This window comes from Manacus candei, unplaced genomic scaffold (genome assembly GCF_025592945.1).
Source record: "Manacus candei isolate 608988 ecotype Guabito, Panama unplaced genomic scaffold, ASM2559294v1 h1tg000015l, whole genome shotgun sequence".
In the NCBI taxonomy this organism is placed as follows: Eukaryota; Metazoa; Chordata; class Aves; order Passeriformes; family Pipridae; genus Manacus; species Manacus candei.
This window is the reverse complement of record NW_026138063.1, coordinates 10,443,112-10,463,638: the sequence shown is the minus strand read 5'-3', so window position 1 is coordinate 10,463,638 and position 20,527 is coordinate 10,443,112. Positions and strand designations below refer to the sequence as shown.

The 20,527-nt window shown below is 48.2% G+C and overlaps 1 protein-coding gene across 2 annotated transcripts; it reads left to right on the top strand.

Moving 5' to 3' along the window:
• The first annotated feature begins 512 nt into the window (after positions 1-512).
• PCYT1A (phosphate cytidylyltransferase 1A, choline) lies at positions 513-20,286 on the top strand. 2 transcript variants are annotated; one of them, XM_051781227.1, is made up of 9 exons: positions 513-607; positions 7,334-7,474; positions 10,194-10,293; positions 12,445-12,561; positions 14,054-14,205; positions 14,974-15,052; positions 15,807-15,949; positions 16,977-17,165; positions 17,740-20,286. In XM_051781227.1, exons 2-9 carry the CDS (start codon positions 7,358-7,360, stop codon positions 17,944-17,946), a joined length of 1,104 nt encoding a protein of 367 aa, XP_051637187.1. In that variant the 5' UTR covers positions 513-607; positions 7,334-7,357; the 3' UTR covers positions 17,947-20,286. The 2 variants fall into 2 exon arrangements, with proteins under 2 accessions (XP_051637187.1, XP_051637188.1); XM_051781228.1 differs by lacking the exon at positions 513-607 and adding an exon at positions 6,451-7,187.
• The last annotated feature ends 241 nt before the right edge of the window (positions 20,287-20,527 follow it).

The following is a 20,527-nucleotide window of genomic DNA, read 5'->3' as shown; positions in this document are numbered from 1 at the left end:
TGCTCAGTTTGTGTGCAACCCAGGAGTGTGAGTTCTGGGGACCAGCAAAACCCTCCCCACAGCAACATTTTCCAGGAGATGGTATATATGACCTCAGGCTCATTTGGATGCTTTTATCAAGTCACGGCTATTAAATCACGAATTTTCACCTTGCGCTTGCTCTGTTTTGGAGGGTTTTAATGGCTGCTTCACAAAGGTGCTGTACAAAGCAGGTAAGAAGGTTTGCATCCGTGATCGTTCAGCCTCACCACCACTGGCTCTGGCATGGGACAGGGATGCTGTATTTTCCCTGGAGAAAGAGCGAGCTCTCAGGCACATGACGTGATTCTTGGAGCTGCCCTGTGCACGGCCAGGAGACGGACTTGGCTGATCCTTGTGGCCCCCTTCCAACTCAGGATATTCTGTGACTCGGAGGGCCGTCGCGAGCCGGAACGGAGGTTGCAAGGCGCGGTTTCCCGGGACGCGGCTTTCCGGGGCCGGGCCGGCCGCTTCCCGTCGTTCCGGGGCCGACGCTCCGCCCGCGCCCCGTTGGCGTCGGCGGGAGCGGGGCGGGGCCGGACCGGCCGGGCTGGGCTGGGCTGGGCGGCGGAGCGGCGGCGGAGCGCGGGTAAGGGGGAGTCCGGCGGGAGCGGGGGCTGGCGCTGAGGGGGTGTGGGGGGCTGTGGGTGCAGGGGCAGGGACAGAGCGGTGCCTGTCATTGGGGCGCGGGTTTGGGTTGGCGGCACACGAGGGCACCGCTGCCGAGCCGCTCAGGGGTCCCTCCCCGGACCGCTCTCCCCGCGGGGTGGCCGTGGCACAGGCGGGAGGTGCTGGTCGGCCGGGACATGGGGCACTGGCTTTGGGCAAGAGGGCAGTGTCTGCTGGGTGGTCGCGGTGCCAAGCTTCATGGGGGCTTGGGCAGGGGCTGGGGCTCGGGCTCGGGCGTGATCCTCGGGGCTGCTCCTCGGGGATGGCTGAGAGGAGGCAGCAGCAGACGCTGTGGGAAACTTTTGGAGTACACCCGCAGGGTTTGGAGCAGGAGGGCTTTGGGGAACGTGCCCCGACCTAGAGGACACAGTCACGGCCTAGAGAGGACAATGAGGAGGTGGCCCTGGCTGCGGCGAAGGAAGGTGTGACCCAGCTGCTTCGCAGGCACACGTCCTTTCTAACCCGCTTTTGGTGTCCACCAAAGCCCTGGCTGCGCTCATTAATGGGTTTGTACTTAGACTTTAAAGCCCTCAGGAATTCTGAGAGCTGCGATGCTCCTAGGTAGCCCTCGCTGGCTGTGGAGGGAGGTGCAGGATGCTGCAGGTGGCCTTCCCTGTGTCCCCACCCTGTGCTGCTGCAGCAACCAGGACCGTGGTGAGCAGCTGGCAAGGGCTGGGGTGGTCAGGAATAGGTACCACTGAGTTTCCATCTGCAGGACTCCTGGGCCTGAGGACAGCCATGGTATTTGCTTCTGAAATTCAGATGACAAGTACCCATGCTTTATTTCCTGAAGGAATTCGCTGTATATACCTAACTATTAAAATTCATGACTTGGAAGTTTCTTGCTCCAAGATCTGACTCGGATGTCACTGTCTTGAAATCACTGTGGAAAGATCCACAAGCAGTAACTGTTGCAGCAAGGAATTGGTATTGATGTGTAAAACTATGAAAGGAAGTTTGCACCTGAAGTCTCAAAAAGCTCTGTGGTTAAGTCCTAAAAACAAAACATAATGGAGAAGCTGGGACAGAATGGCCACCCATTCTCATAATTTATTGTCCCAGGGCAGGCTCCAGATCTCTGATACTCTGCATAAACCCTGCATCTTCTGCTTCACTACTCACAGCAGAGACTGTTGCATGGTGGGACACTCAGTGCCTTAGGGTTATGCTATACCCAGAAGGGCCGTGAATTCACAGAGAAGGTCATGCAGGCAGTTTTTCTTTTTTATGTGTGTATTAGTTCACAGCACTGCCAAGGTGATCACACTGCACTCTTTTCAGTTGTGGTGGTGTTATGGAGAATTGTCTTAAGCCATTTGGGACTTAGTTGGTGAGAAGCAGCATCTTTTTATTTATTGCAGGATACAGGTACCAGAGCTTGTTCGTTCTCAGGCTCTGCTCAAGAAGATGCTATCAGCCTGCCTAGATCAGTAGGGGAGGCAAGGCCTGGGAGGTTGTTTTAGCCTGTGTATTAAAGGTCTGGATGCTGTTGGACTGATGTGTGGCGCCGGCTGAACTGGAATCCCTTTTATACGTTCACATGTCTGTGAATATGCTGCAGGATAGCTGCTGTTGTTTATCCAGAGAAGCTGAAGCAGACTCTTTTACATGTAGACAGGACTCTGCCAGATCCTGCAGTAACCTTTGCAAGGGTATCAAGGACTTAGACCACGTAGATAGAGCAGATGCTGACTGTGAGGAGCATCACAGTATCTCTGGAGGTGAACAGGCTGGGTCACAGCCAGCAGCACTCTGTTTCCAGGCAGATGCTCTGAGTCTGGAGATTGGGACAGAGGTGGGTATGGCAAGCCTGGGCAGGGCATGAAGTTGCCTTGGAGATTGGGCAAGATTTTAAACACTGATTGAAAAGAGATCCATGATGAGTCTTTTGCCATTAGCCTCTTCCAAGTCTTTCTGTCTACAACAGATCTCTACAGGAGTACATGCCAGTAACGTTACTTGTAAACTGGGCATTGGAAGTAGGGAAGAACGGGGGGAAAAGGATTCTCTTTGACCCATGACTGAGGAATGTGGAGGAATACAGGGACTCTTTGGTACTTTATAGCCTGGCAAGGGTATTATCTGAAGTGACAGGACTTCTTCTTTTCCCCCTGAGGCTCCCGCTTACATGCTGTCCATGTGTCAAGGCAATTCTCTGCAGACAGCTGGCAGAGTGCAAAGTTTAGTAGTATTGCCTGCAGATGAGTCAGCAGAAGAGAAATAGCTGGTTCCTGTAAAGTGCAATGATCTTGTAGGCAAAGCAGCGCATGACAGTCACATCTGACTGTGCCAACGCCTCCCAGGTTCAGAGGGACGATAGAGCAGCCTTGGGGCAGGCGGTGCCACCCAGGGAGCTGTGGGTGTCCCAGGGCCTCGCTGGTCCCACTGCCAGTCTTGTGCTCAGGTCCAGGGTAGGAATTGAAACAGCCTTGAACTGGAGCATTTATCAAGTTGTTGCAGTCAGCTCTTGTTTTGCACAGGCTTTCAGTTTAAGTAGCAGGATTTATTTTGCTTTGACGTATAAATCTGCATGTGAAAAGCAGAAGAAGTGGCAGGAGAAATCGTGCTGCTGATGTAAGTTTTCAGATAATATTCTTCAAGAAGTCCTTTGGGACATCAGAAGGCAATGCAGATGGGCCAGGTCCTCGTGCCATCATTGTGCTCAAGGTGCAGAAAGATCTGATCTTTCTTCAGGAGTTCTCTGACACCACCAAGGCTAAAAAACATCAGTGCTGTCTATGAAGATGAATTGAAATAAGGCTTTGGCTAAGCAAGAAGATTTGCCGTGCCTATTCCGACCTTTTCCACCTGCCAGAGGTATTAACTTTGATGTTGTAGTTAAATTCCAGCTCTGACGGTGGTGTAGTTAATTCACACTAAGGAAGGAGTTTTACATTTTTCCCTGCCTATATATCTTCTTCCTTGGTGGTAATCAATGCTTGTCCTTTTTCCCTCCCAGAAGCAAGTGGGATTCAGTGATTCCCTGACAGGGAGGGTGACTCTTCTGTCTGGTAGTCGACTGCTCCTCGCAGAGCTCGTACAGGTCTCTCTCTCTCAGTGAGCCAGCTGGCAGGTGATGCAAGGCCCTTCTTTGGTATGGGATATGCACCAAAGAAATAAGTTTAAGAAGCAAAGCCATTAGTGTTTTGTAAAGTGGTGCAAAGACTGTGTTTTGCCCCAAATGGGACACTTCCAACCTTGCTCCTTGCAAGCAGTTTCTCATATTTAGCCATGGACTCACTAATGTAGGAGGGTGACGCTTTAAAATAGAACAATGTTAATATTTTACAGCAGGGCTCTTTCTTCTGGTTATGCTTGGTTTCTATCTTGGAGTGTTCAGAGTGAGCTTTGAGAGTTGTCTTATCTTTCCTCTTCCCCATCTGCTGCAAATGTAATTAATTTTAGAACAGGCAGTGTTTTATGCATTTGGGGAAGCAAAGCTGTGTCCTCATGTGTTAAGGTCAGCTAGAGATGCTGGATCCCATTGTTAGTAATTGTTTAGGATGCTATTTTTGTCACTTGGGTCAAAATGAAACATTCTAAGATTAGCAGCTTTATCACAGTAAGGTGTGTTGTTTTTGGAAACACGTTCCCAGTTTTTAAGGAAGACAAGTTTGGTACTGGGAGGACTTCCCAGAAATGCACTAGCCACAGCATAGAGGTTTTAAAGTTCCAAAGAATGGTAAAATTATTGTTTAATTTCTGCATTAATTTGAGTAATTAACAGAGCTGCATCACTCGGGTGCTCAGCCCAGCTCTCCAAACGTTGCAGAGGCTTCTTCAGCAACACCTAACTTGTAAGATCAGAGCAGATAGAGCATGTTTATCCCATCCTTGAAGCAGGTTTCTCACTCAGTATATCGGGTAGAGCTGCTGCTGCTTTGTGGCTGGTACTGTCTCACCACTGCTGCTTATTTAATGCAAAGCCAGTAATAGAATATATGAAGTTGGAACCCATTCGCTTATGTTGTTTGCCATCATTTGACTACAAATACCCTGAGAGGTGAAAAAGTTAGTTAGGGTGGAGGAGAGCCAGTGGTTTGGGTGTGGGAGAGGCTGGAAGAAGCTGTTGGAGTTTTCTCCTGGCCTGGGACAGTGCTGCTGTACATCAGCCTAAAGCACGGTGTTGCCCTGTGCTGTAACCTGCAGTCTTTGTCTGGCCATGAGCTCTGCACCCAGCAGGAAGGTGATGGTGATAATTCAGCTGAGAAGTTGATTGCTCTGGTGGGCTGGGCTCATGTGGGAAGAGCTTCACCTGGTTGTGTGTAGGGGCTGCTATGTCCGTACTTCAGCACCAAAACCTCTGCCAGTGCTTTTCATGTTTTGCTGGGCAGTGCTTCAGAATGTCTGCATTCAGCATGTGAACAAGCTGGTTAATTCTTTCCAAAGAGAAGGAAAGGGAGTGGTCACAGACCAACAGGGGACTTGAAGCGCAGTGAAATTATTTTGACCAAAAAACAAGAAAAGCTGCTGCTGTTTCCCTCACTTTTTCCATGAACATTGGGTTACTTGAGCCAAGGACAGATGTTCAATGCTTTTTGTGAACTGAATGATTTCTGCTGGGACCGTGGTGGTAAAGTAAATGACTGATACAGTGTGCTTGCAAGGTGACACTTTGCAAAATCTAAGAATGACTTGTGTCATACCCTGTGTTTTCACAGAGGCATTTTGGAATCTGCTGCATTTATAGCACCGATCTTGCCTGAAATTTAAATGTTTAGTTAAGTGTTTGAAGACTTGAAGCCAGGGTTGCAAACTCTTTTTGCCTGAGGTTGCTTTTGCATCCTCCCATATGTTTGTTGTTAGGAAATGGTAAATTAATTACTGGAATGGGGGAAACTTGGCAAGCTTGACTCACAGGCATTATGGAGTGAGTGCCGGATGGGTCATGCAGTTCTTAAGTGTTCTTGTGGTTGCTCTTCACTGTCGCTTTTATCTTCTTCACAGTATTTTCTGGCTCCCCACACACCTAAGATTCTCTTTTCCTGTTCTTAGTGTATTGTAGCAGGTCTAGCAGGGCAGCCAGGGATGCTTAGATCCATGTAGCCCCAGCCCAGTTCAGCTGTGTTTGGCTCTAACGCTGTCCCTAAGGTGTTGTCTTGCTGATGCTCAGTGAGGAGAGTGGGATGTTTATGTGTTGTTTAACTGTGTTGGACTCCTTACTTTGGAACATTCCTTAACCTGGAGTCATTTGTGCTTGAGTAAGTCCGATCACTAAATCTGCTTCTTAACAGAGCTTCCACAAAGCACACTTTCCTTGGCTGCCAACAGCAGAGGTTTGCCAGTGGCCCTTAGTGAGGACAGTCCCAGCTCATTCCAAGCAGGAACATTCAGCAGAGCCCCTCTACTGAGGAAAAGGGTGGTATTTAGGGGGGCATCTGCCCTTTCTCATACCTTGCACTTGCCCCACCTAGCACATTCCAGCACACCCATAGCATGTGGGTGGAGAGACGTTTTAAATTCCACACTGCTCTTATTATTAGGGGGTTGAGGCATGCACGTAAGGATCATTCCTTGGTGGAGGGGTCATGCTGTTCTCAGGAACAGCAGGCCAGAAATGCCACTTGCTGCACTGGAGAGTTGCACACTTCAAGTGAGCAAGAGACATAACGCTACTCTTTAGTTTTTGCAGATCTACCACCCATTTCTAAATCCTGCAGCAGATGAAAAGGGAATATTTGCTGCCACACCTTCCTGTAAACCCGTAGTTTGGCTTTAGCTGTGTGAAGCTGGGCTTTCTAATACTCCAGGGCCCCTTTGGAATGGTATGGTGACTCCAGCTCAAAAGCACAGATAACTTACTTCCACACAGCTGTCACAGTTTCTGTCCCAAATTGGTGGTCTGTCTGTCTGTTCATCACAGAAGCAGTTCAGCTGTACCACCACTAATGACAACCTGGTACATAAAGTGCCAGAAGTCAGTGTGCCCTAATGTGGTGTCAGCAGCTGCTTCACCATCTGCTGAGTCACCACTGCGGTGGGGACAGGGGACAAGAGGGGAGCATGGTGGCAGCCATCCCAAAGTGAGCTGTCCCCACTGGGGAGCTGCAGCTTAGTCTTACACAAACAACAAAACAAACAGCAAGCCACCTAGTCATTTAAGTTCTGACCCCTTCCCTCACCCTTACCCTTCTGCTTAGGCCTGCTCCTTCCTCTCTTGAGGTTTCTACAGGGATGCAGCACACCCAGCCAGCTATCTTGAGGGGTGTAAAGGGTAAAGAGTCCAAATGAGAGCTGGGGGAGGGCTGAATGTGGACTGGGTGCACCATAATCCTTAAGTTGCTTTTCAGATATGAGAGTAATATAATTAGCCTTTTAGTAATGATTTGTAATTTGTATTGCAACTCTTGTTTCAGTTTCTCTCCAGCCAGCTGACTGCTGCACGCTTCTCTCTGCAGAACAGCTCTGAGTTGCATTAAATGATTCAGTATTCCCACCAGGCACTGTTTGTCAAGCCTTGGCAGCTGATGCCAAATACAACTGGCTAAGCCCCTTGTGAGGTGCTGTGTCTTTGCACTGACCTTCTGTACACTGTGCCTGCTGTTGACTGATTCTGCTTTGGAAGAACTGACAAATATCTCTCTTTTCTTTCTTTTTTTTTTTTGTTTGTTTTGATTTTTTTTGCCCCTCCTTCATTTTGTTCCAGTTCTTACTGGACGTGCTTGGCAAGATGGAGCCGCCAACCTCCTCCAGGCTGAACTCCCGAAAGAGAAGAAAAGATGGATCTGGCCCTAATGGGGCAACAGAGCTAGATGGAATCCCTCCAAAAATGTCCCGACGCTCACTCGTAAGTAAGCAGAGATATGAATTTTAGGAGCATGTGAGATCAGAACATTGAGCTGAGGTGGTTTGTCTGTGGACACAGAAAACAAGGGGGGGCAGAGGAGAAGAAGCACATGACAGTAGCTATCCTTCTTGCAAATCCAGTTTGAAATCTTCCTTTGTTCATACTAATAACATACTTACAACGTGAGCTTAAATTAGGTCTGAGGCAATCGCTAAGCTGCTTTTGTAGTGTGTCCGGCTTGTCACTTAAGCTGAAGTGGCACAGGCATGCATATAGATATCCATGGAGGAGTAGCATGTCGCTTCTGAGAGGTGTGTTTTGAGTGACCCAGTGGGAGGGAGAAATACTCCAAGCAGGCACATGGAACTGCAGGAGGGTCTGAGGTCTGTAAGAACCCACAGAAGTAATCTGTTGAATCCATGCTCTGAAGCACTGGGAAGATCACTGTTTGATTTCTCTTGGTCCGGAGAAAGACTGCGTTTATGCTCCTGGTACTTCAGGATTGTTCAGGAGCAATAAAAGTAAAAGCACAAACAACTGGAAGGATTTCTCCTAGATCAACCTTGGGACAGCTTTAGCAAGCTAAAGCCAGAGGGATCTCTTCTGAAGGGGGTCTGGGCAAGTTAATGCCAATGTAAAGGGCTGACTCTAACTTGTCCTTGCCACAATATTGCAACAATGGGCTTTTTACAGTTCTCCTCTGCCCTCTTCCTGGAGCTGTCCTGTGCATCACGTGTGCTCTGGTTGTTCTTTCCTTATCTCTATCAAAAGCCAGCTGCCATCCCTGCCACGTCGCACTGGGGTCATAGTCCTTGGCAAAATAGGGTGATGTGTTGCAGCTTTCCTCCTCAATGGCAACATTTTGCTCTTCAGGACCTTCAGCCCTGTCCCACAGCATTGGTGGTAATGAAGTAAGAGCAGTGCCAGCAGTGAGAACTGGGGAGGCAAGCATTGGGAGTGGAGGCTTGAGCTTATGTGACTTATCCCACAGAGCCTGTATATCCTTGACTGTTGTCAACCCCACCCTGTCTCTTTTAAAGACCCCATGTCTTTTCAATAAGGAAAGAGAAATGTGCAGGTTATTATTCCATGGGAGTCACTTGCTCTTCAAGTTGGCGCCTGTCCTGTATCAGAAGTAAAGCATCTGTCTACAAATAGCACAAGACAAGTGATATCTAACCACTTTCTAAGCTTCCTGCCTGTTTTTTAGCCACAGGGCAAACACAGATCTCCTGTGAAAGATTTCTTTTTTTTCTTCCATTTGCAAAAGTTTTATTTATTATAGCAAGAGTAATAGTGTTGCCTAACTGTGAGATTATCTTGAAGCCTTTACCACTCCCAACTAAGCAGCTGGCTGGCAGAATGTTCCCCTGAAGCAGCAGGACTCAGCAGCAGATGGTGGTAACAAACCTGCTGACACATAAACCTGTTGTACTGTGCACACCACGTTAGGTTCTGACCCTCCCAGGCCCTGCAGAGGAAGGGCAAGACACTAGCAGGACCTTTTGAGAACGTTTCTCTGTGTTCCTCTGATAATTTTGATAGGGCTTTTTTATGCTTTTATTCCTAGCTACATATCAGGTGTGTGCCAACCAAACTACAAAGAATCTGGTTTTATTCACAAGTCCCAGATACAATGGCAGTGAAGAAAGGAGAGGCCTGCAGGCCTTAACTGACAGTAAGGATCCTGGCAGAGGAGGTGGTGTGTGAAACACGGAGCCTCAGTAAGTTAAAGGAGATGCTCAGCAGTATCAGTTTGCTTGAATGTAGTGGTCAGTGGTTGTTTTCCTGTGCTCTTTTCTATAAGCACTCTAATGAGGAATGACAGTAGCAATAATAGCAGTGGTTTTTCTGGTTGCAGTGGTGCTGGGCACCGTGGCAGGATTCTACAGGGGGACAGGAGGCCAGAGAGGAAACTGCTAAGACTTTTGCATCTTGAAGGTGTTATTGATCTGTAAGCTTGTTTCCTAGTGTTCTGACTCAGGAACGAGTTGTCCATTGCTGCCCCACATCTTCCAGCTAGAAGGAAATTTTCTTATGGGAAGGGCAGATGTTTTGTTTCCATTTAGAGCAGACCAGAAATGATGCCTGGACTTCAGCTGTTGGTTAAATGTACTGCTGTGGTCAAGCTAGCAAGTTAGAGTTGTTTTCTTGAAGCACCTGGAGTATTCTGCCTCAGGTTAGTCCCTCACTGTGTATGGCTCAGAAATGGTGAATGTAATATAATATGACAATACACACATTAGTGCTGCTGTTGGTATTGCTCTTCTGCTCACTCATCTACTCAAATCAAGGAGCTGTTACAATTTGTATGTCATGGCACAAGCACTCAGGCACAGCAGAGTGATGGTCTTTCTAGAGTGGACGTAGCTGGAGCTGCAATAGTGAGGTTTGAAGCTTGGCTTGTGCTGCTGTGAAGTGCCCTGTGTCCAAAGTCTGGGTTTAGCAGCTGCAGATCTGAGCCTTGGGTTTTCTTGGGTCCAGTATAACTTCTGTCTTCTAAACTCTGCATTGCTTTCTCTCTTACTCTCTAAACTCAGGCTAATCACCCTGCAGGGCTGTTTTGAGGTTTTACACTAACTAGTCTTTAGTACACGTGTCTGAACTGTGCAGAGACGCAGTGAGTCACTCAGTGGCTAGGACACTGCAGTGGCAGTGCTGCTGCTTTGAACTGCCCTCACCTTTGCATTCTCACAGCGAAACTTCCCTGGCTGTTTAGGGGCTGAGGGAACCGGCTCCGTTTTCAGATGAAGTGGAAATCGACTACAGCAAGCCATACATCAGAGTAACCTATGAGGAAGCGATGAGAGGGACCCCTTGTAAGTAAAAAAACCGGACTGGAAGGAGATTGTGTAAATGTTGGGGTTTTGGGGGGTGCGTGTGATTGTGATATCTCTGAGACCGAAACAACCCTGTGTGTTGGACCAGGTTTGCAGCCAATGACTTAGTTAATGCTTTGGTGATTAGATAACTGTTCCCATGTGAAATTGGGCCTGTCAGTACAACTGAAATTGTAGGTGTGAGGAGCTGTGCCTTCACCAGTAAGGGTATTTTGAAGCAAACGTATTTGTCTTAACTCTTCCTGTGCCACTGACAGCTACAGAGTAATATCAGATACATTTTGTGTACTACTTTGTCTGTGGTAGCTTGAAGTTAAGCACTTTAAAAGTCATCTTTTCTGATAGTCGAAATGGACAAGTGAAAAAATATACATATCTGAATGTCCCATTCTAGCCTGGATTTGAAGTAAAGTCAGTGTCATTAAACACAGTTGGCCAGCCTCACAACAACAATGTGGGAGAAACACTGTTCTCTTTGCAAGTCCAAAGCAGAGGCAGGACTGACTCCTGAGGAATGACTGCCCTCTCCTGCCAAACAGAGTGTGCAGATGGTGCCATCTTATTTGGCCTCTCTGTTATAGCTACAGAGACAATAAAAATGCTGCATTTCTATCTACCTGACCGCTGCTGACAGATGAGCCAGCTCAGATTGAGACCTGGCAGTGGTTTCCTGCTAGGGGCTCTGGAAATCCAGTGTATTTCACAGTCCACAATAATTTCCCAGCTGAAAGTGCCCAGAGCCTGCACAAAGGTCTCTTGATTTCAACACTGGTAGCTTTTCTGCCTGCTAGGACTAAAATACACTGCATGCTTCCTTGTTGCTGTTTATGTCTGTGCTCAGGAACTGTAGCTGCTGCAGGTACAGAGGAAAGGGAAGGATGTCCCAGCCAATTTCCAGAATGTGACTGTACATTCATAAAGGCTTGCCAGGACCAGCCTTCTTTTGGCATACAGAGAGCTTTTGCAGTCGCATATCTCCAGATCCTTGGCTCTTTGGAGCCTCCTGACATCTTCAGACTGAGGTCGTAGAATCACTAAAAAGTGGTTGCAAGAGGCTGTCCTCAAACTGACTCCTCTGCTTAGCTTGAACTTGACAACCCTGACCTTTGCATCAACTCCTCTTCCTGCTGCCCTCCAGGCTCTGTCTCTGGGTACCTTCAGGGCCCTCTCCAGAGCCCTGGGGTCTCAGCAATCCTGCTAGGTCTTATCTCTGCCCTGTCCTCACTGCAGCTTTGGTGTGCCTCTGCTCACACCACTTCCCTGAGCCTGTCTGCCTGACTAGGCTAGAGAGCAGCAGGCTGTTCCTGAGTGTGTCAGATACAAAGACTGTGTGGCTTTCTGTTACCAGCAGCAAGAGAACTGCAGTCCTGTATAGTCTCAAGACCAGAAGTCAGGGAGCCTCCCACTATTACATGGCAGGGCTAGACTATCTCACTTTACCTCTGTGCTGACCTCAAAGAGCTGAGCTACAATTTCCCCTGGCAGAGGTAGCCTGAGGAGAGATTTGTTCCTCCATATTTATTTATGGATTTAGCTGCTAATGCCAGAGGTTCAGCAGAATTGTGTCTGCTTTGCTTTGTGTAGTCCACCTTGTGTTTTGGATAGAGCCATTGGGTCTAGAGGAGGCAATGATGCTGGTGGGGGATTAGAACAGTCTGGTCCCTCAACCAGACTGATAGCTGTGGCAGCAGGCTGCAGAGGGGGATTCTCTAAAGGTCTTGAGATGCCATCCTGGCAGGCAGGAGGAAGTCAGGCACCTGTGAAACATGTGGGCCAGTTCCCTTCTGGTAGTTCACTGCTGTGAAAAAAAGTTTATTCTGCGTTTGGATTTCCATAGAAGGGAAATGTTCAGGGTTTGCTTTTCCTTAGGTCTCCCTTTATCTTGTTAGGGTGATATATGGTAGGCTTTCAGTCTGCCTTTGAATGTGATTGTATTTCAGCTCAGATGCATTTGTTTCCATGTGGGAAGACGGAGAGACAGCCATTTCTCTTCACAAATCTGTCCTGGCTATGGCTCTGTGTTCTGTAACACCCCCATGAGCTTAAGTAGGTCCTCAAATGCAGGCATGAGCAGCAGCTGCTTCTCCAGGAAGGCATCTTCACAACTGTCTCTCTGTCCCTTTGGCACAGTGGATCGCCCCGTCAGAGTTTATGCCGATGGAATATTTGACTTGTTTCACTCTGGACATGCCCGGGCCTTGATGCAAGCGAAGAACCTCTTCCCAAACACATACCTCATTGTTGGAGGTAAGGAGTGACCTTGTTGACTTTGGCTGTTGCAGGAGTACAGTTTACCTGCGTCTGGGGTTGTGCATACAGGGCTTTTGTCTTTGTGGCCTCAGTGGCTCTCACTGAGCTGGTTGTCCCAAATGTTGCTGGAGTCTTATTGCAATGTGTTGAGGGTTGGATATGTCTGCAGAAAGATTCCCTGTACCAGGTGAGTGCTTCAGGAAAAGATTTTTGATCACGCTGTTCTAATTTGACCCTTCTATTTTGTGACAGATACAGGTGAGTTGCACACCTGAGTATCAAAACGTATTAGGGATAACTGAGCATTTGACTCTTGAATAAGACAACTAAAGAATGAGTAACAGTCCTTCTGTGGCTGCTTGAGCTTTGTGTCATTTGTATTGCTCTGTAAGTCGCTCCCCAGCTCCAGCTCCCTGCTGGGGATTGCTTATGGGAATTGCTTAATGCCAGACAGATCCCCTTAGGAGCATGGAGATCAGAGTCATTTCTTGGGCATGTGCCTGGACACATGGAAGTCAGTGAGGCCCCATTTCTCCAAATAGAAGTTCACCGTTTAGGCTGTTAGGTCGTAAGTCTTTAGATGATGCCAGAAATATCCTGCTGAGTGCCTGAGGGGATCTGACACAGGTGTTTTAGCCAGGCTTCCTTCAAGAATGTAAGAGGAAAAAGGATACCCTTCTTCTGGCTGCTGCAGTACACGGGCCTCTGTCCAGGCAGTGCCTCTGTGCCCCTCAGGCTGTGCATGTTGTCTGTCGAGAGCTGACCCCTGGTCCCCTTGCACCAAGACTGAGACAAGAGGCCACAGCCCAAGAGAACATGAGCTCCAAGCTGGGAACAGTCTCACCCGCTCTTTATCATGTTTGTCTAGAACGTAAATACATCCAATACCAGTGAGACTGGTAATGCCCTGTTTACTTTTGAGTCTGATAATCAAATAAAACTCCCTCCTCAATACCTTGCGTTGCAGATTATGAAGAGTTGTTAATTTACTTTCTCGTAGAACATAATAATTAAACTAACTTGATTTCCTGTGAATTCACCCTGTGTTTTAATACAACTTTCCAAGAACTCGACTGTGTTATGGCATTTTATGAAAGGGGAAGCTTAGACAATGGGTTTTTTTGTGGACTTCAGATTCCAAGCCTGAGACATCCATAGGCTTAAAAGCCCAGTAGGCCCCCAGGTGCTGTTTCATACAGGAGAGTTGTCTTCTGTGTTGGCTGTTTTTCTTGATAAGCGCTGTAAACTCTAGAGACCCTGAAGGCTTGGGGTGTGGGCTTGGGCAGAAATTCCCCAAACAGCCTGCCCGGAATTGCTCAGGAGTTTAGTGCCTTGTACTGCTCCCTGTTTCTGGTTCTTTGTGACTGGAAGAGCTGGGTTTGGAAGTGCCATTGCCAGCCTCTGCCAGCAGCGATGTGTGCAAGATCCTTTTACTGTGAAGCACCAGGGTAAGTACCTCAGGCTCACTGTCATCTGCCTGTTTCTCCAGTCTGCAGTGATGAGCTGACCCATAACTTCAAGGGCTTCACGGTAATGAACGAGAATGAGCGGTATGATGCTGTGCAGCACTGTCGCTATGTGGACGAAGTGGTGAGAAACGCGCCGTGGACGCTCACGCCCGAGTTCCTGGCAGAGCACAGGGTAATTTGTGATATCTGATCTTTTTGGAATTTTGATTAGCCTCTTGTCTGTTCACAGCAAGAATTCATCCTTGAGGGTGACCTCTGCCTGAGCAAGCTCTTTCTGTTGGAACTCCTTGACTATAGAACGAACTGGGTTATGGGGATCGAGTGGGTTTCTTGGGAGACTAGAAGGTTTTGCTGAGTTGGCAGGTAATGTTAAAATAAGGTAGAGATTGTGACATGGTGAAGAAGCCTGAGAGGGTTCTTGCTGTTCCAGGAGAAGTTGGTGCTGGGTAGAGATAGGTGTGAAATGCAGTAGGGAGAGGATAACATGGGTTGGAAGGGATTTCTGGGGGGTGTCTGGTCCAACTCCTTGCTTACAGCAGGAGCAGCTTACATTTTCATGAGCTTCCCTGCAGCAGGAGACCAGGCAAGCTGCCTTGAGAGTCTTTTATCAGTTGGTGAGATAAAGTGAAAGGAATCTCTAACATCTGTTGAACTGCTTTGAGAGGTGAAGGAGTCTCCAGGGGAGACTTGTTGCCATTAACAAACCATTTCTCTGCGGGGCTTAAAAAGCTGTGTCCTTATTCCCAGGCTTTCCTTGCCTCTCTGGCGTGTGCTTACAATTGATAGGCAATTGCCAGTGAGAACTTGGGACTGCTCAGTGTTGCTTTCTTGCTGTTCTCTGTCGCACCCGTGGAGGTGTTGAGCCAAAAATTACCAACCTGTGACAGAAGCAGACCTGCACATTCAAGATAAAATGTTGACTCACTTTCTTAATTTTCAGATCGACTTTGTTGCACATGATGACATCCCCTATTCCTCTGCTGGCAGTGATGATGTCTATAAGCATATAAAAGAGGCAGGTGGGTCTGAGTCAGATTCCCCAGGGCTTCCTGTCAAAGATCTGCTGTAGTTTCTCCTGTACCTGTGTATGGGAGGACTATTTATGCCTGGGGAAGTGGCACTGCCCCTCTGGGAACAAGGTCTGCCCAGGAGGCTCTGAGGGCAGGAAGAAGCAGCTTTAGGCCCCATTTCATATCACTAGGACTGACCCATGTCCCAGGCCATGCATGGCCCAGCATTAATTCCTAGTTCCAGTCTAGCTGTGATTGAATTAACTGCCACCTTTTGAAAACGTACTGCAGTTTGTCTTACAGATTCTCACAAATGGGGAATTTCATGAGCTTAGCAAAGGGGCTCCTCTAACTGTTTGCTGTAAAATTCACTGGGGGTGCAGCTTTCTTATACTATCCAAACTTAGCCCTCACAGCGTGTTATATTTCCACCCACTAAATTGTAGGGTCCCTTGTCCCCACACTATTCTATATGCAGTGGGTTATGATCAATAGTCTTTATACCAGCTAAAGTAAAGAACTTTTCATTAGAATACCTGGTATTTTGACAGGGTTTTGACAAGCTGTGGTCTTACTTGGGTCTTCCTTATAGTCCCAGAAAGGAGGACTCTGGTATTGTACATTCAAGGTCAAAGATGTGGTGATGGGAGGACAGTTAGGAAAGTTGCTCTTGACAGGAGAGATTGTTTCCTAGTAGAGGTGGCAGCAGCTTTTTGCCATGTGTCTTGCTACAGCTGTCTTGGGTCCTATTCCCCAACTTTAGGCATGTTTGCACCCACTCAGAGGACCGAGGGGATCTCAACGTCAGACATCATCACACGGATCGTGCGGGACTATGATGTTTATGTCAGACGGAACCTGCAGCGGGGCTACACGGCTAAAGAGCTCAATGTCAGCTTCATAAACGTGAGTTGAAGGGGGTCTCAGCACACACTGCAGGGTGTGAAGATGCTGAGTCTTGTCTAGTGATAGCACAGTCCTGCCACATGCCAGTAAAAGGCCTGTCTGCAGAGCTAAGCATTTGCACCAAACCAGCATCCTTGGAGTAGAAATTAAACTTCTTCTACCCCTAAAATCACCTCAGGGACCCACCCAGAGGAACTGGAGATTTGCTAATACTGCTCCATTGTCAGAGATATCCTGGTGACATTTTACCTATTGAAAGAGCTGGAGAGAGGGTGTGTGACGAAATATGTGCTTTCTTGAATTGAATGAAAAGTGGGTTGTTTTTGGCAGCAGCTGCTGTCTCATCTCTCTCCTATTCCGTCAGCCACCTTCTTAAGGTCATTTGTTAGGATAAAATCTGATCCTGTTCCCACTGTACTGTTCTCTTCCTGGAGCTGCAGGAATAGTAGTAAGCACTTGAGTAGGACAGAAGGACGTGCCCTGATCCTCTGCTGAGCAGCTCTAGCCCACAAACAAAATACACGGCAGAAGACACTTCTGATGTTAGAAATAAAGTAGTAAACATTTTTTTATCACTCAGATACCGTGCCTGTGAACAACAATGAAAGAGGAGAGGTAACGGCTGCTTAGCCTCTCTTTGGCATGTAACTCTGCCTCTGTTTAAAAACACCCAGCAAAAAGCCTGGTGCTGTTGTGATATGCAGACAGACCTACAGCAGGTCACTCAAATCTAATCTGTATGTTATATAAATATTTCCTTCTTCCATGCACTCCTATTAGATAGTGCTTATCTCTCACTTTAGCCTTGCTCTGTGTGCTGTGCCAGTGCCTGCCACAAAGTGTCTCACAGCCCCACTGTGTCTGCCATGTAGTCTGGGGAAGAAGTGTCATGGAAATGAAGGAGAAGTGTCACCAGACTAATGGAGATGCTGAGTCTTAAGCAGCAGTTCAGTGTAGTAACACAGAGCAGAAGTGGTCACCACTGAGATTTAGTGAACTGTGTTCTGATCCACCACTTACTGTGCAGGAGAAGAAATACCACCTCCAGGAACGCGTGGATAAGGTGAAAAAGAGGGTGAAGGATGTAGAGGAGAAGTCAAAGGAATTTGTCCAGAAAGTGGAGGAGAAGAGCATTGATCTCATCCAGAAGTGGGAAGAGAAGTCCCGAGAGTTCATCGGCAATTTCTTGGAGATGTTTGGTCCAGAAGGCGCGTTGGTAAGGAGGTGCTCTGGGAAAAGGGGATCTTGGAGAGATCAACGCTCGTTGTAGGGCTTCTGCAGAGTCTGCAGAGCAGAGGTTTAGGGTTTAATTGCGGTGCTCAGTGTGCTGCCTGTCTCCAGACAAGTTGTCCCAGGCGTGGGCAGCCTGTTTTCAGGGAGCCGTCACCATTGCCAACTAGATAATGCTAGTTATGGTTGTAGGTGAAAAGTTCCTCTGTCGCATGAGCTGGCCTGTCAACTCCAGCTTGTGCCCTGTTGGCTACTGAGCTGCCAAGAGGATGGCAGTCACTTTGTCACTGGCCTGGGATGAGTCTGAAGCTACTTGTTTATGCCAGGCTTTCCTGTGCTGCTGGGTAAATATCACAGGCACTTCGTGTTAGAAGTGCTTGAAAATGTGTGGTGATTACTCTGTGTGCAGTTTCCAAAGCCCAGAGTGATGCTGGGGCATTTTCTGCTCTTACATTGCACAAAGTAATGAAGGGACACAACTCTTGCTGCACAACTGTAAGTAGTGTTCATTTCCATGACTGTTTAAACTGTGCTAACTGTCTTCCTGCTTCCATCACTAGAAACACATGCTGAAGGAGGGTAAGGGCCGGATGCTGCAGGCCATCAGCCCGAAGCAGAGTCCCAGCAGTAGCCCCACACATGACCGCTCCCCATCTCCCTCCTTCCGCTGGCCCTTTTCCACCAAGACTCCTCCTTCCTCACCCGCCAACCGCTCCAGGAATGAGTCTGCAGTCACCTATGACATCAGTGAGGATGAAGAGGATTAAGCTACCTGCCAGGATTTGCTGTGAACTGCTAATCGCAGAATCCTAGGTCCAGACCCAGCGGGGAACTCTAAATGAGCAAGAGAGCCATAGGAACAGGGCTGACGGTGAGCACAGGGCCTTGGAGGCACCCGTTGCTCTTAGCAAGGGCTGCTGCCTGGAAGCACATTCGAACCTCCTCTCCCTTCTTCTCCCCAAATCCCCTTTTTATTGTTTACGTTCTAGTAGTTTCCAGGGTGAAGATGGCTTTTATATTTTAAAAAAATACTCGTTAAAAGCGCAAAGAATAGCACTCTAGCGTGGCTTTTGTTTTGGTTTCTTTTCCCTTGTTAAATCTCCAGGCAAGAGGGAGAGTGGGAAGATCCATCTGTCTCTTCTTTCCTTCAGCTCCTCTGTCTTATCCCCCCACCCCCAGGCAGTATCTGTGCCACTGCCAAACGGAAGACCCCTCAGTTCCTCAACCAGCATGACCTCGAGGGCACTCACAAAGCAGTGGTGTAACAAGGCTTCTAGGAAATAGAGACCTCCCTGCTGGGCTGGAGCGATAGCAATCTATCCAGCAGACTCTGTAATGCTCACATGCCTCTAAACTGAGCTTCCCAGTGTGTCGCAGTGAGGGCGTGCTGGGCAGGGGTACCAGCTTGGCACGCAGGAGTTACACCCAGGAAGGACTCATGGCACCGTAGAGTGGCACACCCCGTAAAGCATGCAGCATTCACAGCTCCAAAGTATACAGGGGCTGCAGGGGAAAGGCCTGTCCAGCTAACCTCAACAAGACTGCTAACATTGAGCCCTCAGTTGCTGTTGGAGAGAAGAGAATGAATCTTTGCTTCAGGGCACTTGCTGTCTATGCGTTTCTTTGGGTGTGTGAGAGCCCATGTCGGAAATGAATGTGTGTACTCTTTTGAGAAGTTCCTTGTCCCAGTCTGTGGTGTGTTATACGTGTCACTGTCTGTGCAGACGGCCTCTCAGCACTGCTCTGTGTGTGTTTGTGTTTCAGTTTCTGTGCTCTAAGGGCCAGAGCAGTCCTTTACACTGGTGCTGTGAAGTCGCTGTTCTAAGGGCAAAGCAGCCAGTTTTCTGTCCGTGTCAATGTGTGCAGCTGGACAATGAAGGGCACGTTTTACCCCCATGAAGGGTCCCAGTTCATGTGACAGTTACCTGGTTTGTGCAGCACATGCACATATTGGTGCAGGCTCACTCTGATCCTTGAGGCAGGCCAGAAAGAGCATCAGAGAGTGCTGCAGCTTTTTAAGTCTTTAAACGTGTAATGCTTGTTTGAATCCATGGTCCAATTGTGCCTGCTGTCGTGTCTGTGATACACACTGAGCTTTGTGGGCTGCAGCTCCCCGAGGGCACTCGCCCTCCCGTGCCTGAGCAGAGCAGGTCAGTGCACTGTCCCACAGCCAGCGCTGGAGGGACTGGCCTTGCTGTGGAGCTGTGGAGCTCCCACTCACTTTTCTGTCAGGTTTGCCTGTGATTCCGTGGTCTCTGGGTGGAGCTGCTGAGCCGAGTTGCCCGTACCCTGCAGTGCTGGGAGCAGAGGACGGCTCAGAGCCCGGTCAGCAGTGCTGCAGGGAGGTCTCCAGATCGGGATGTGAGGCTTGGGAAGCAGCAGGTGCAAGGAGGAGACTCATCATGTGCTGCCACAAGCTGTGCACGATATGATGCTTCCAGGGTACATGGTGGTCCTGTGGTAGGAACAGGCTGCAGCTTCTTTCCAGCTTTTATCTTGCTGGTCCTTTGTCATGCTGTCCAAAGGGCTTGACAGAGACTCTGTGCTTCTTTTGAGTTCAGAGCCAGTATGGGAAAGGATATTTTGGGGATCCCTAATCTTCCACTTGGACTTCTTTCAGCAGGGATGTGTGTGGCTGTGGGAATGTGGCTGGCTGCTATGGATTTTAAGCTGTAAGGAGCAAATGATGGTCACTTGGTAGAAGCCAGTTGTTAATCCTCTGGTTTATGAGTGGTAGAGCACTTACTTTTTGTCATCCACACTGTCTCTTCCCTCATCTTCCCCACCTTCCCTTTCTCACCCTTCCCTCAGTATGGGTGTTGCATTGCTTTCCTGAGCTGGATCACGAAGGCCAGGCTGCTTTAGAGCCTTACTACTGTTTAAAACACAAGTTATGCAACAGTGTTCTATAAATTTGGATAACAGTGGTGTTTTGGATGGTGGCTTATTCTGCAGGGACCTTAACATATTTGGTCTCTCTGCAAAACCTGGGGTGCTCAGTAAGAAGCCAGCCATGGTTTTACATGCAACTTGGAATAACAGAACTGTTTCTTGTAACCAATAATCCCTGCTTCCTCCTTGCACTGAAATTAAATTGGACACTCAAATCCCGATCTAGTCTTTTTTTCTTTTTTTTTCCTTTGTTGTTTTGTTTTTCTCATGGATTGCTAGACCAGCGCTGTCATATCCTATCAGGAATAGGACATTGATCTTTCAGCAACACATGTGACCAAGTTTCCCAGGATCATCTTGTTCCCCACAGATATACCCAGTGCTGCTGCTTCAGGGCTGTCCTGCTCACCCCTAACCCATCCCTCACTCTTCAAAAGAAGCATCCAGAAGAGACAT